Source organism: Elgaria multicarinata, chromosome 16 (assembly GCF_023053635.1).
Source record: "Elgaria multicarinata webbii isolate HBS135686 ecotype San Diego chromosome 16, rElgMul1.1.pri, whole genome shotgun sequence".
In the NCBI taxonomy this organism is placed as follows: Eukaryota; Metazoa; Chordata; class Lepidosauria; order Squamata; family Anguidae; genus Elgaria; species Elgaria multicarinata.
The window spans coordinates 7,397,435-7,413,752 of NC_086186.1; the positions used below are offsets into that span (position 1 = coordinate 7,397,435).

The 16,318-nt window shown below is 41.0% G+C and overlaps 1 protein-coding gene and 1 pseudogene across 3 annotated transcripts in view; one reads left to right on the forward strand and one right to left on the reverse strand.

The window, feature by feature from the left end:
- Positions 1–4,369, forward strand: part of LOC134409871 (ras-related protein Rab-8B-like) — a 60,642-nt gene extending 56,273 nt beyond the window's left edge. For 2 of the 3 annotated variants that reach the window (XR_010026219.1, XM_063142861.1), the window contains 2 exons: positions 2,861–2,956; positions 3,175–4,369. Coding sequence is in view for 2 of the 3 variants with exons in the window: in XM_063142861.1 (XP_062998931.1) it covers positions 3,442–4,257 (816 nt within the window). In the remaining variant the exon portion in view is untranslated. Of the gene's footprint in view, positions 1–865; positions 917–2,860; positions 2,957–3,174 lie in introns of those variants that run through there. The other variant, XM_063142862.1, reaches the window with a different exon arrangement.
- A 5,580-nt stretch (positions 4,370–9,949) lies between these two features.
- LOC134409732 (carbonic anhydrase 12-like) lies at positions 9,950–16,119 on the reverse strand (annotated as a pseudogene).
- Positions 16,120–16,318: the final 199 nt, after the last annotated feature.

Sequence of the window (16,318 nt, forward strand, 5' to 3'; positions counted from 1 at the left end):
CACATTTCACACACTTGCGAAATGGGGCCTTAACTGCCATACGGCTAAGCGCCGCGATCGAAATCGCTGAGGAAAATCTAACTACTAAAAAATAATAAATAAATTTTTTTTTTAGATAGAATAGAAGAAAAGACGTTAAGAAGTGAGAAATAAGCGAAAAGAGGAAAGATTTGAAGTAAAAAAGGATTTTAAAGAGAAAACGCTAAGAGGTTTGGTTCTATGGACTAAGCACAATGGCGGACGACGAAGAACTGAGGTAAGGGCGGGAACCCCATGGACATACGCGGTAGCGTGGGGGAGGGGTTCCCGCCAAAAACGTTCCACTCAGCTATAGAAGGTTCCGGTCTGGTCTCTGCGCAGGTGCAAAGCCCATATGTGTGATGCATAGAGACCACGAAGAAGAACTCGCTAGTGACCATCCTGGCATGAGGGGTATCTTTGCCCTATAGTCCGCCACAGTCTTATCCGAGATTACGAATGAACACACTTCTTGCTCGACTTCAGGGGCTTTGTGGACAGCTTTGTCCATTTTTGTCTTCTTTGGCTCAGTAGCCTTAAGTGCCTTTTCCCAAAGGATAGAGCGCAGCCTGTCTGCTCTATTTTTGCGGGTTTGTTTGGTGAATGCCATACAATGATGACAGGACTGCACCTTGTGGCTTTCTCCTAGGCAGAGTACACAAAGCGAATGTCCGTCCGTAGGCGGGAGTTTAGCTCCGCAGGACACACATTTCCGAAATGGTGCCTTTACTGCCATCCACCTCGGGCAGTAGCGACCGAGATCGCTGAAGAAACTATCCACTAATAATAATAATTATATATATATATATATATATATATATATTAGGGGAAAACAGGAATCAAAACTTAGAGAAGAAGCAAGATTGAGGGAAAAAACACTCTAGCTGAAGTACAGAAGGTGAGTAACAGAGGTCGATTCTAGCGTCTAGCACAATGGCGGACAAAGAAAAACTGAGGTAAGGGCGGGAACCCGCGGTACATGCGCAGTGGCGTGGGGGAGGGGTTCCCGCCCAAAAGCGTTTCGCTTAGCTATTGGAGGTTCCGATCTAGGTCTCAGCGCAGGCGCAGAGCCCATATGTGTGATGCATAGAGACCACGATGAAGAACTGACTGCATGCTGAGCCTAGGCATAAATGAGACAGCGCTGACAAATGCAACCTTCACAATGACACATCAACAACAAAGATCACTACTCATGCAGCAAACAACATTACTAGAGAAATGAAACTCCACGTAGTATGTTGAAGTACTGCCCACAAAATCACTACAACTATAGACTAGACTTGCATTTTGTTGTTCTTTGGAGACAGTAGATCGAGACATACTGCTGGTTTGACTTTCATTTCTACCTGACTAGACAGAAGAGTCTGGATCCAAAGACTGTGGAGGGGTGGGGGTGGGGGGTTTCCACTATCTTCCATCTGTTAGGCTGAATGGTAATTGCTGCAGATGCCTTCGATATTTCCCAGAGGTTAGAAATCAAAGAGAAATCCAGGAGGAGTAAAATGAATGTAGTTTTAAGAGCTCAAGACTGGCATGAGAGCCACCTGCAATTTTAAGAGGGTTTTGCCACAGGAAAGCGGCAAAGAACTTCAGCTTAAAAGCTGAGCCAAGTTAATACACATACTTGGAAACAAATATGTTTATTGAATAGTTATTTAAAATACTTTCAGGCATTACACCGGCTCTCCCACACTAGAGGCATTCAAGAGGCAGCTGGACAACCATCTGTCAGGGATGCTTTAGGGTGGATTCCTGCATTGAGCAGGGGGTTGGACTCGATGGCCTTGTAGGCCCCTTCCAACTCTGCTATTCTATGATTCTATATGATTCTATGATTCAATGGCCCCTGCTAAACTTTGTGGATTTACCAAGACATTCCAATTTTGTTTAAATTCCAGAATAGTATCCCTGTTGCAACAAAACCAACAAAGAGAGAAATACACTTATTGTGGCAAAAGCTTGTGTGGACTAGGTACCACAAGTCTCTGCTAATAATTAAAGAAAAGGGGGAATCTTCTGTGGAGAGGGATATGAGATGAATTAATGTAGGGAGTGAAATCAAGGTGGGATAGTAGTGGTTTTTGGCTTCCTCTTTAAATATGAGAGAGAGACATAATGAGAATTTTTTCTGCAGTGGGATCTTACAAGAATCTAGGATCCTGCTCCTTGGATTTTCCCTAGAAAAATTACAGCAATAATTAATTTGATAGTAACTGTTCTACTTTAGCATGCTTTTAATGTCGCTTCAAAATGTCATCCCTTGAGGGCCAAACCTCTAGCCTGAATCCTGTTTTCTATACTTTTCCCTCTTTCAGTTGTACAAATTAAAGATAGGATGGAGCATCCGACTGGGAGATCTGGCTGCAAAATCCCATTCAGGAAGCTCGCTGGGTGACCTTGAGGATAGAATGGGAGGCAGGGGGAGAGAAAAGCATGTAGCTGTCCTGAGCTCCACAGAGGAAGATCAGGATAAAAGTATAATAGTTACATAAATAATATCTTTGCCTGGGAGTCATTCCAGTTCAGGCTCAGCTGTAACTGAAGCTGTTCCAGTCTGGTTCCGGTTTAGGACAGTAAAAGTTCTATAACCAGTTTGGCACACATGAACCAACCAGTTTAGATCCAGTTCACTTGAGATTTTTTTTTAATATAAAGCTATTTGCAGAACAGGATGGTTCAAGGTTTTTGGATAATGGTTCAGGTTCAGGATTTTTTAAAAAAAATTCTGGTTTTCTGACTCAGGTTCGTTTTGACTCCCTGGTCTTTGCACAACTGTCATTTTAAAAACATAGCATTAATTGTCATTCTCTCTCTCTCTCTCTCTTTTGCATGTGTGCAGTACCATGAAGAAAGAATCATGGTGGCCGGGGTTGGGGTTCCCACCAGAAGCAGGTGTATGGGATGAGTCACCACAGCTAAGGCAGCAGGCTAACAGGTAGGCTAGCTGAGCTAGAAATAATGCTGGTCTTGGTTTTTTGTTGGCTTTGAAGCTGCCTTCTGAGCTTGTCAACATCCTTCTTGAAGTTCAGTGCCCAGAACTCAACTCTTTTTAGGGTTTTACTAGTAGAACTAATAATGTGCTAAGAACACGAACTGATTTCTGTTTCCTAACTTAGTTCTGTTTTCTTTGAATAAATATCCTTTACAAAGCAGAGCTTAGAACATACAAAGCAGAGCTTAGCACCGAAGAATAAAGTGTTTATCTGCGTAGGAAGAGAGACGGTGTGGACTGTAAACAGGACATTGACTGAGAGTTAAAAATAGATCCATGCCGAACGTTAGAAAATTGGGGGAAAAAAACCGGGGAAGGCTTCCTGGCAAAGAGTTCATCCTTCTAATCATAATTTGCCCCGTCTTGAGAAAGTGTCTGTAGAAAAAGTCTCACAAAGTAGTGGAAGCGAAAGTAACGGATCTGTCGAGATGGCGGAGGGATCTGGCACGGTGCCAATTTCAACTGTATTGGAAGAATTGAAGAAGCTGATTCTGGACAGCACTGCAACATTGAGCAAGAAGATGGATGTTAATGAAAAAAATGCAGCAGCAAGGATGGGGGTGCTTGCAGATAAGATCGCGCAGAATGACAGAGATATAAAGAAGCTGGATGTGGAAGTAAAAGCACTTGTGAAAAAACAGGATGTCTTTGAAAAAAGTTGTGAGGTGAAATTTCAAGATCAAGATCTAAAGTTGATCCAGCTTCAAGATCAGGATCGTCGTTGTAATGTACGAATTAAACAATTTGTTGAAGAACCAGCAGAGGAGTTGAGAAAAATAGTTTTGAAGTGGTTCAACGATATGATGCCAGATTTGGATATAAAAGACTGTGATATTGAAAGGATCCATAGAGTGGGAGGAGCAAATTATAGAGGATCAACCAGAGACATTCTTGTGAGATTTGGCAGTTACTACAAAAAAGAGCAAGTGATGAAGAAATTGAGGTCTATGATCATGATTAAATATAAAGGCAAAGCAGTGCAAGTATTCAACGATCTTTGTCAGCAAACACTCCAATGGAGACGCAGCGTTAAGCAAATAACTGAAACGCTAACAAGAAATACAGTGAGATATTCTTGGGGTTATCCTGTTTTTCTAAAGTTTTCCTATGCTGGGGGCCAACACAGAGTAACCTCGTTGGAGCAGGGCAAGGAGCTGCTGAAGAGTTTGGGGTTATTTAAGGATGCAAGTCTTGGAGCTGGAGCTGGGAATGGAGCCAAACCGGGGGCGTCTGGGATGGGGTAAAATGGGAATGGTTTATGAGATAATAATATGTTAAGCAGTTAAATATAGAGATCTTGCCGCTAGGGCGGGGCTCCGCCTCCCCCCTCCCCTAAGTTAGATAATGGCCGGAGTGGTAGACTCACGGGGATATGGGGGGGGAAGGTAGTGGGGGGGAAGGGGGGTTGGGGGGGATTAATAGGGTGGGAGGGAGGGTGAAGGGGGGTTCAGGGTTTATTTTTGTTGTTGTTGTGTATGTTTATGAGTTGCAGAGCACACGGGATCGGAAGGAAAATCAAAAGGGTGAATATGAATAAGAAAATTAAAGTATCAACGCTTAATGTTAAAGGTCTGGGGGTAGTCGTGAAAAGGAGGAGAATAGAACAAATGTTAAATAAAGAAAGATCTGATATAATTATGATGCAAGAAACACACCAAAAATTTGACGGTGTAAATGAAATTCGGACAAAGTGGTTAGTTTATTATGAAAAGTCATTAGGGACGTCAAAAAAAATAGAGTAGCAATTTTGATTTCAAAAAAAAGTGGATTCATATTGAAAACTGTAAAAAAGGATGATAATGGTAGATATCTTATGATAAAGGGGCAAATTGAAAATGAACATTATACATTAGTTAATGTTTATGCCCCTAATGAGAGACACAGAGAGTTTTTTATGAATTTATTTAATGAAATAGAGGAGTTTAGGGAAGGATATCTTATTTTAGCTGGGGATTTTAATATGGTAATGGATAATAGAGTAGATAGATCAAACCCCACAAATGTGGAAAAAAGAAATAATATTACTGTATTAAATAAACTAGTAAAAGAAAAAGATTATGTAGATTGTTGGCGTTTACTGAATGGATCGAATTCGGGATTTTCTTATTACTCCTCAGTTCATCAGACATACTCTAGAATAGATTATATAATGGTTTCAAAAGAGTTTGCAAGTAAGGTATGTAAAATGGAAATGGAGGTAATAAAGGTAACAGACCATGCATTGTTAAGTTTAGAGTTTACAGTTTAAAAGAATTATAAAGAAGCGTTTAGGTGGAAACTAAACACAAAACTTTTGAAGTATAATAAGGTGGTAGAAAAAATGCAAAGAGAATTGACAGAGTCTTGGGAAATTAATGAGAAGGGAGGAACGTCAAGGGCAGTAGTTTGGGATACCATGAAGGCAGTATCAAGAGAGATATGTATTAGAGAAATGTGTAATTTAAGGAGGCAACAAGTAGCAGAGCAGGAATAATTGGAGGAAGAGATTAAGAAAATGGAGAAAGATTATTGGCAATTTAAAAATAAGTATAAATTAATAAAAATACAAGCAAAGAAAAAAACAATTAGAAAATTTAAATTTAGAGGAGGTTCAAAAAAAATTAATATATATGAAAAGGGAGCATTTTGAAAACAGTAATAGAAATTCTAGATTGCTTGCCAGACTCACACAAAAAGAAAAAGCCAGGAATGGGATAGGGATTCTGAAGGATAAACAAGGGAAGTATTGTCATACAATGAAGGATAAAGTTAAGATTTTTCAGGAGTTTTATCAAGAATTGTATAAGGGAAAGGATACTCAAAAACAAAAGTTGGAAGATTATATAGAAAAGTATATAAAGAAGAGAATAAAAATAGAGCATAAAGAGTTAATGTAAAAGGTAATAACTCAAGGAAAAGTAGAAGAAGTAATTGAGAATTTGAAGCCAGGTAAATCACCAGGGGTAGATGGTCTAGGCCCAGAATATTATAAGGTTTTTAAAAGAATTTTAGTACCAAAATTATTGAATTTGTATAATTCCATATTGGAAGGGGAAAGAACACCAGAATCATGGGAACATTCATTAATAATTTTAATACCAAAACCAGATAAAGATTTGACTGTCCCTGATTCATATAGACCTATTTCATTAATAAACCAAGATGCTAAGATTTTTTCAACTATTTTAGCAAGGCGGTTGAATAAATTTATAAAGGAATATATAGGGGAGGACCAATGTGGATTTGTAGTAGGTAGACAGATGTCTAATTTAGTGGGAAGAGTATTAAATGTAATACAGGTGATAAATAAGTCTAGGGTTAAAGCGGGAATTCTGGCACTGGATATTTTTAAGGCTTTTGATTGTTTGAGCTGGCAAGCTTTAAAGATGGTTTTAAATAAAATGGGGTTTGGAAATAAATTTAAAGCTATAATAGAACAGTTGTACTCTCAAAATACAGCCGTAGTGGTAGTGAATGATGGTGTGACAGATAAGATACGACTAGCCAGAGGGACAAGGCAAGGATGTCCGCTCTCACCAGTCCTATTTGTAATGGTAATGGAATTATTGGTGAATGCAATATGAGAAGATGAGGAGATTGAAGGAATAGGTAGTAGGAAAGAAATTAAATTGAATATGTTTGCAGATGACACGTTGTTGACGGTAAAAAATCCAATAGAGAAGATGGGGAGAATTAAACAGCAACTGAGAGAATTTGAGGATATCACGGGGTTAAGAATAAATTGGTCTAAATCAGAAATGTTGTTGTTTAATTATACTAAAAAGGAAGAGAAGGATTGGGAAGAAAAGGGAAGAGAATTGAGAGTTAAGAATCAGATTAGATATTTGGGAATAAAAATTACGCAGAAGTTAGAGAGTTTAGAGAAAGAGAATTTAAATGTGTTAAAAAAAGAGATTTTAGCAAAATTGGAGAAATATAAAAGGTTAAATTTATCTTGGTTTGGAAGAATAGCATTAATAAAAATGAAGATTTTAGCAAAGATTAATTTTGTGTTTAGGATGCTACCAATAAAAATCTCAGAATTAGAGTTAAAAAGTTGGCAAAGGATCATAAATAATTATTGTAATGGTAATAAGAAAGCGAGGGTAAATAAAAGTAAATGGTATTTGAGCCAAAAAAAGGGAGGATTGGGTCTCCCGAATATTAAATTATACTATGTAGCTAATAGATTAAGACATATTGTGGAGGCAATTATAGGATTAGGGGAATTAGATTGGATGGAAGATAAAACTACAAGTAATATAGAGACTAATTTGGAAAATGTATTTTTTATGGAAGGAAAAAAAAATGGGTGGAAAGTATAAATAACCCTCTTCTGAGGTCTCACTGGGAAATTTGGAGTAAATATAAAGGGGAGCTGCTTCCAAGCAGCTCTCCTTTGTCACCGGTAATAATGTTGAAGAATTTCCCGGAGGAATTAAAGAGTAGATTAAGTAAAGTTTTAATAGAAAAAAATAAAATGAAATTAAGGGAATGGTTAAGAGGAATGAACACAAGAGAGGATATGGAAGAGGTTCTTAAGGATAAAAAATTAACTTGGTTAAATTATAGGCAATTAGAACAGTGGACTAAAAAGTGGGTAAGAGATAATGGAGATTGTAGAGAATTAACGAAGTTTGAGGAACTAATAGTTAAGAAAGAAAATGAAAGGGAGAAAAGAACAGTGTTAAAAGGGTTGATGAGTGAAATATATAGAATATTGGTGGAGAAAGGGACGGTGGATAATTCGGGTAAAATGGTTTGGGAGACAGATTTGAAGGTACAAATAGGACAACAGGGTTGGGAGGGATTATGGAAACAAAGAGTGTTGAGAAATATGTCAGTAAGAATAAAAGAGAATTATTTTAAAATTGTATGGAGGTGGTACCTAACTCCGGTTAGATTGAATAAGATAAACAATCAGCAATCAGAAAATTGTTGGAGAGGTTGTGGGGTTAAAGGAACGTATTTGCATATGTGGTGGGAATGTAACTATGTTCAAAAATTGTGGAAGATGGTGTTTTTGGAGATTGAAGAAATTGTGGAAATGAAGATAGAACTAACACCAAAAGTTGCATTGCTGTCACTATTTGAAGAAGATTTTAAATGTAAAAAGGAAATTAAGGAACTGATAACGAATTTTTTGACTGCAGCAAGATTGATTGTAGCTAGGAACTGGAAGATTCAAGGGGAATATTCTATTGAAGAATGGTATAAAGAAGTTTGGGATATAGCTATTAATGATAAATTGACAAGTAATATTAAATGGAGAAGAGGTATAGCTAAATCAAATGATTTTGAAGGAATTTGGAAACAGTTCCTAATATTTGTGTTTTCTAAAGGAAGTGGGAAACCACCAGCAGAAGAAAGTATGAGATTCTGGAATCAGGAATGAGATCCCGAGGTGGGGGGTGCACTTCTATGTTAATTTTGATTATGTATTTAGATAAGATATTATGTATTCAACGTTTCAATATTATGTAGTATGTTGTTGTTGTTTTTCTTTATGAGAGGATGTAATGTGTATGTTTAAGTATTGTAGAAAAATAAAATTATATATATATATTTTTTTTAAAAAAGAACATACTTTATTACAATACAAATACAAATAAATTCAAATTACTGTTGACTTCTAAAGAATAACATAGAGGAAAGCAGAAAATGTAGGTCCTTTGTACACATTACAGGATTTATTTATTTATTTTTGCATTTATATCCCGCCTTTTTTCCTCCAAGGAACCCAAGGTGGCGTACATAATCCTCCTCCTCTGCTCCATTTTATCCTCACAACAACAACCCTGTTGGGCTGAGAGTCTGTGACTGGCCCAGAGTCACCCAGTGGGTTTCCATGGCTGAGTGGGGACTAGAACCCGGATCTCCTAACTCCCAGTTCAACGCTTTAGCCACTACACCGCAACGAGCTGCAGTCGAATCTGACTTTGCACCTGTCTGACACACAAGTTTGCCTTGGTTCTTGTGTGATATGTTTAAGTGTACATGTAAAGAACATACTGTATGAATTTGTTGTCAGTCTAGGCAGTCAGTGAGGCTCCAGTGTTTGACTTTGAGCTTTTATTAACTAACTTCCATAGAATGTAAGCATGCTTAACTTTCTCTTACATCCACTCCAGTGAATTATTAGTGGTGTGGGGAACTCTGATGTGCACACAAAGTTTTCAATGCTCAGACATGAGGTGCACACATATAATATTATCTTTGGAATGGGTAGAAATTGGCAGTGTGTGTCAGTGGTTATTTCCATTTTATTTCTAAACTTTATTTTACATTTTACATAACCTGAGTGTGAGCATGTTAAACTTTTAGCTGGTTTAATAGCAAATGGACATCCAAAGAGGTCCAGCCCTGCCAGAATAATGCTAGATTAAATAACATTTGACCCAGGGCAACGGGAAACAGCACAACTGGTGTACCTATGAAAGTGCCTTCTAGAGTTACTTGCAGAGGTTTTCCACCCACTGCTTGGCTCATACTCCAATGTGAATTTCCTCTGAAGTACTTAAACTGCCATGTACCCTATTCATGTTATGTGTGTGTATGTGTATGTAAGTATAATAAATAATGATAGGGGTTTTAAAGCACTAACATTTCTAGCACTTTAGAAATCCAATGGAGAATCTTTTCTAAGAGCTTTGTATAGCTGCAGGATAAAATAACCAACTAAGCCAGAAATCCTATTCATGATCAACAGAAAAAACCCTATTGAACACCGTGGGGCTTCTTTCTGAATAAAGATGCATAGGATTGCATTGTAATTGTACTTTCTTATTCATAAAGCAACATGTTTTGATGCTGCAGTCCAATTTGCACAAAAGAAGCCAAGTGATGATGATGATGATGATAATAATAATAATAATAATAATAATTTGTTTTTTGACAGTGGTTCTCTCTGCATCGATTTGTCAGTCCTGCAGACCCACATAATAAGCTTTCAGCCAATTTTTGTGGCCTCACGTTTCACATGAGTCAGATGGCTAATTTTTACACCCATGACGGTGGATCTTTGCAATCCAGCGTTATGAGCCTTTCTTGTTTTTTACGTGTCAAACTCAATCTCCTGAAGGACTTCGTCAGATCCTTTGAAACTCCCCAGAAAAAGTCTCCCTGCAATGTAAAGTGGTGATTCCGTTTAGATGCACGATATTGCCATGTCAAAAAGATCTCCATCGCTTGCAGGTGCTTGTGACAGCTTTTTATGTTTTTAGGAAATAGAATAGGATTACCCTCAGCATCCCAAAACAAAATAAATGCAGATAAATATGTCATCAATCGAAGCGTTGTTGGAGGGGAGACATCCCCTTTAATATCAGAGTAAGAGAGAAAGCTGCACCTAAAATGGGTTGCTGTTGGCTCATAAGCACCTCAGATACAGTTTACAAAACTCCACACTCTGGGGTAAGGAATTGAAAATTGGCCAGACTTCAATTAATATCTAACATTTCAGATTTAATATTGAGTGCCAGTTTAAAACACAAATTAAACCTTGTTGATAAAGTAAGTGGGTAAAAAGTTGCACCCTAAACTAATCATATCCTTGGAAAATAACACAAACCTATACGGATCCTGTATTCCAAATCTGTGAAGAAATATTAAATGCCAACTCGTTGCTGGTCTTGAGTGCTCAGTCTCTCTCTCTCTCTCACACACACACAAACACCAAAACTATCCTTCCTCCAAATCAATCTGAGCAGTCATTTGAACATTTCTTTGCACAATCTTATGTTGCTTACCTTGTCGGAAAGAGACAGAAACTAGCCTTTCGTCAAACTCTTGGACCCTCCGGAAGTTGTTCACCATTTCAAGGGGGGCGGGATCATTAGGTTGTGTGCAGTACAATGCCGTTTCCAGGGCTAGAAGCTATGAGCAAAATATGCAAACATTCATCATGTCAGCGGATTGGCAAGAATAGAATAGACGCTTGAGTTTAATCTCCAGTTTGAGCCCATTAGAAGCTACATGAAGCAAATACAGTAGATGGGAGAAATGTCTGTTGCAGAAGCAGCATCAGTCAAGGCTTCAGAAGATTGTGTGAGTAGGTACAAAATTCATCGTACAAAATTGCAGGCAACATCACCAGCTTTAACTAAGAATAATGTATCTTTTGTGGGAAATTACCTGGTCCACTGAAATGTGTACCGGTTTTCGAAATACAGTCCAAAGGACACTTGGGTAGCAAGGAGGGGTGGTCAGGGAGCCTTCGTAGCGATAATATTCATCCAGCCTGTCTGGGAGCAAATCCTGGATATTGAAACCTGAGATGAAGGTTTCTTGATCTGAAAAAGACCGCCCATGTGTTATTAAATGTATTCTTAGCAACCCACCTCTCAACTTTTCCTTTTGGGGTGGAACACTCCCTAAGCTTTTACTTTTATCTCCTTCTCCACTGTTCCAGATGAGATAGCCCATCCACGTGCTCAGCAGAATTAGTGCTATCACCAGTCATCCACACCGATTGGCTGTAACCATGCATAAAGGTTTATTTAAGCCATGGTTTGTTGCCCTACCCAAGGTTCGTCTGGCAGACAATAGAATAAACTATAGTTTGTTTTCTCAATCCCTGGGATGTTTCCTTCCTTCCTTCTCCGCCTACTCTCTCTTTGTATCCCAAATGTCTTTGCGGCACTATAGTACTGGCATGTAGATCAACTGTTTGTATGTTTTTACTACTCTTGCCTGCTACTTCTGTAGCCTAGCCAAACAAGCCATGAAAATCCCACAGTTTTGGGTTCAGACATAATGACAACCCATGGTTTAAACAACCCAGAATTCAAAACCCAACAACAAACCATGGATTCTCTTTCTGGGTTGTTCATGGTTAACAACCATGGTTGTTTTTTTAGTGCAGCTGCATTCACACATCACAACAATCCAGAATTCAGCAACCCATACCATAGGTTAGTGTGATGTGTGAACCAAAACAATGTGTTCTGCTCTAAAAGTCAAAGCAGGCAGCCAATCAGCATGGCTGAGGTGGGTGGGCGGTTATCTTGGTGGACAGAACACGGGCAGGATGTATCACACGTTCCTTTTTAAATCAGCAATCTGGGTTACTGCTTGCTTGTAAACAATTTGGTACGTTCTGCTTAGAGGCTCCTGCCTTCTATGAAGGAAAGGAAAGGAACCTCTCGTGCAAGCACTGAGTCATTACTGACCCTTGGAGGGATGCCAGCTTTCGCTGATGTTTTCTTGGCAGGCCTTATAGTGGGGTGGTTTGCCGTTGCCTTCCCCGACCATTATTCTGTTTCCCCCAGCTAATTGGGTACTCATTTTACCGACCTCGGGAGGATGGAAGGCTGAGTCGACCCAAGCCGGCTGCCTGAAACCAGCTTCTGCTGGGATCGAACTCAGGCCATGGGGAGTTTCAGCTGCAGAAACTGCTGCTTTACCGCTCTGCGCCACACGAGGCTCTTGCCTTCTATGAACCACATACAAAAGCAAGCTGCATTTAGCAAACTGACCCCACACCAATAGCCGCCAATGAGTCAACCTGCACTGTCTGCAGGCATATCCTAAACCGGTTAAATCTTCTCAATCTTCTCTGGAGAGGCCACCAGTGAGGGAGGAAGCAGCAGCCAGGCACCTCTCCACTGTGCCTGGGTCCAGCTCCAGCTGAGAGCCCCCTCCCTCCTGCTACCAACTGTCTCTGCAGAGGCCACCAGTGAGGGAGGAAGCAGCAGCCAGGCACCTCTCCACCATGCCTGGGTCCAGCTCCAGCTGAGAGCCCCCTCCCTCCTGCTGTCAACTGTCTCTGCAGAGGCCACCAGTGAGGGAGGAAGCAGCAGCCAGGCACCTCTCCACCATGCCTGGGTCCAGCTCCAGCTGAGAGCCCCCTCCCTCCTGCTGTCAACTGTAACTGCTGAACTTTCCAACTAAGACTGTAGTGCCTGAATTTGCTTTCCTTTCCCCCCTCCTCCTCCTCCCTCCCAATCCCCTTTCCTTTTGTGTCATGTCTTTTAGATTGTAAGCCTGTGGGCAGGGACTGTCAAGAAATACTTTTGTAAGCCGCCGTGAGAGCCTTTTTTGGCTGAATGGCGGCATAAAAATCCTTAAATAAATAAAATAAATAAATAAAATAAAAATTTTGGACTGCGAAACTCTTTGCGGTTGGAACCCCCTTTCCTACCTTTGTACTTCACATCCTGGAAATGGCTGAAAATCTTTTCATATGATGGATTGAATGGGCCAACCTGTAACAAAATGAACAGGGTTTTTCTCCCCCGCAAAAGCGATCACAATTGTGTATAGTTTTAGGTCCAGCGAGTCCTTGCAGGTCACTGCTGGGCACCATTAAGGGTGGGGAAAATCAACAGGAAAGCCTTCTGGGGAAGTCCCATTGAAACAAATGGGAGCTGTGCAAAAGCATGTTGGTACAGCTCCGGTTGCTTTCAATGACTCTTGCACAGGAAAATGTCTGCTGGATTGTGCCCCTGTGTTAATATGCCGGGAAGACCGTTTGGATTTTCTGCTTTGGGCATCAAAATGTTTTGGTCTGACCTTGCTGTTTGTTTTACACCTTCATTTGTTTGTGAAATAAGCCACCGATTTAGTGGGTTGAGGTAATTTCTTTTCAGGGCACAAATGCACCTGTAATTCTGTCCCATCTACTTTTCAGTAACCCCTGAGCTGCTCTCACTAGGATAATGGCACCTTGTGGTGAGTGATTTCTTTGACCACAGTCGAAAATACTTAATAGTCATGATTATAGTTCACAAAAACCCTGAGCAAAATATCACTGGAAAAGCAAACCAAACATTTTAGGTGACTGAAGTGTGTTCAGGAGGAGGAAAAAGTGTTCTGTTTAATAAATGCAACATGTATGAAAAACCTTACAAGCAGGCAGCTGATCTTCAGCTAGACAAGGTCAGGCAATCAAGGCAGTCTTGACTTGCCCCCTCCTGCCCCCTCTGTCTGGGGAGAAGAGCCCAGAACGTGTACAGTATTGCAAACAGCCAGGATCCAAACAAGAGTTCACAGGCGCACATGCACCCTAGTTATATTGCATCCCACTTTGGACTTAATCACAAGCCATTTTGGGAATCAATAACAAATAAATGTATGTAGGGTTACAAACTGGCAACCAAAGATGTGGCCCCCTGGAAAGACCCACGTTTAGGGCAGGAATTATGAACTAATAACTCAGTCAGGTTGAGAAGGGAGGCCTGTAGCAGCCAGTGGCAGTTTGGTAACAACTCTCTTTCATGGTGCCTTAACCCAGGTGACTGTGTGAAGTCTATGCAATCCTGTATTATGCAAAGTCTCTTAGAAAAGCCTGTCTCTAATGGATGCATGAAGATTCTGTCAGTAGCCTGAGGCCGTGCATGTTTGCTTGTAGTTTGCATAATAAAAGTAATTGACTAGAAATAGGACTACTTGACAGTTTGACTGCAAAGAAAGCCAGGGGCTGGGCAATTGACAGGCTAATCCAGCAGGGCATTTTATGTTCTTAGGTTACATGCTCTGTCCACAAAGAAGGCAAAAGTCTTTGGGCAGGGGAGGAGGTCGCTTTTTAATCTGATCTCTCTGTGGTCTGTAACATCTTTGTCCATTTTGTCCATTCTTCTCCTTTTATGGACAAAGTTGGCTTGCTAGTACCCCTAATATTAAGATGTCCTGCAGAAATTGGGTGAAAGCTCCTCAGAATCCTGATGTGGATCACATCGGGATTCTTGTGAATGCAGGTAGTGTGGCATGTAACATAGGAACAGCCATTTTTAAGCTAAGAATAATCTGTGTTATTTGGTGAAGTTGTGTTTTCCTGATTTGGCATCCCATGTGTGTTACCTATCACCACTTTAGTCAGAGAGGAGCAGAGCCTTCTTTTTCTCCTCTAGAAAAGTGGCAGTGCTGGTATTTCAAAAGATAAAGGAATGGTGGTATTTTGAACATGCAAAATAAACGATCCCTTGTTATAAGCGTGGTCTGTAATGGGCAAACGTTCTAATAGTTGCAGAATTGTATAAAAAAAGAACTTCTTACCTCAATCAGGATCGCCAACACTGCCAGTCCGTCTGACTTGTCTACTGCTGATTTCAAATCTGGATATTTGTCAGTTATAATGCACTATGTGGAGCTATAGGGGAGGAATAAAATGGCAGGATCATCTGAATGCATAACAATCTTGCAAAGCTTACAGAAGAGAACCAGTCCTATTAGATCCGTCGGTGCAGTATTTGATGCCTCTTAGGGGGATTCTACACGTTGTACTGAGGGCACTTCTATGCGTCCCCAGTGCGCCCCCAAAGCGATCGTGTAGCTTGCCTTTCGAAGAGACGAGGAAGAGGCGTCCTTGCCGCCGCCACCCACCTACCTCCTCGCCGGCCGGGTCGGAGACCCCGCCTTCTTCTGCCGAGCTCTCCGACCCGGCTGGTGAGGAGGTAGGTGGGTGGCGGCGGCAAGGACGCCTCTTCCTCGTCTCTTTGAAAGGCAAGCTACACGATCGCTTTGGGGGCACACTGGGGGAGCATGGAAGCGCCCTCAGTATGACGTGTAGAATCCCTCTTGGACACTCAGGAGTTATGTAAACCTTGTCTACATTCTGAAAAGCAAAATCAGTGGACCATGCTTATAGCCCAAACACTTTAAGGAAAAAGGCAATCCAGGAATTTTCATTCCTGTGCAATTTCTGTTCCTTCTTGCACAGATTTCATTGAAATAAACAGTGGTTGTATTGAGAGTTGTAGGCTAGGGTGACCCTATGAAAAGGAGGGCAGGGCTCCTGTATCTTTAACAGTTGCATAGAAAAGGGAATTTCAGCTGGTGTCATTTGTATATATGGAGAACCTGGTGAAATTCCCTCTTCATCACAGCATTTAAAGCTGCAGGAGCTATACTAGAGTGACCAGATTTAAAAGAGGGCAGGGCTCCTGCAGCTTTAACTGTTGTGATTGAAGAGGGAATTTCACCAGGTTCCCCATATATACAAATGACACCTGCCCTTAAAGATACCGGAGCCTTGTCCTCCTTTTCATATGGTCACCCTAACATTTATGACAATTATTTTAAAAAGAGAGAAAGAAGGATTGCTGGCGGAGTAGGAGAAGGGGACGAAGCCCTCATCTCACCACATCTCCCGCTCCTGTGCAAAACCCGCAAGGGGGCGGCAGCAGCATCGCGAAGGCCTCCGCTTGGCCTCGTGCCTGGGCAGGGGCAGAAGACTACGCTTCCCAGAGGCGCTTGCGCGGGGCGTCGGCGCCGCACGACGGGAGCTTCCGGTGCGCGCGACGGCGGCGGCGAACCGACGCGACGGCCCCGCCCCGCCTTTTCCTCCGGCGGCCCCGCCCCCTCGTCCTCCTCCCTCTGCTCTCCCCC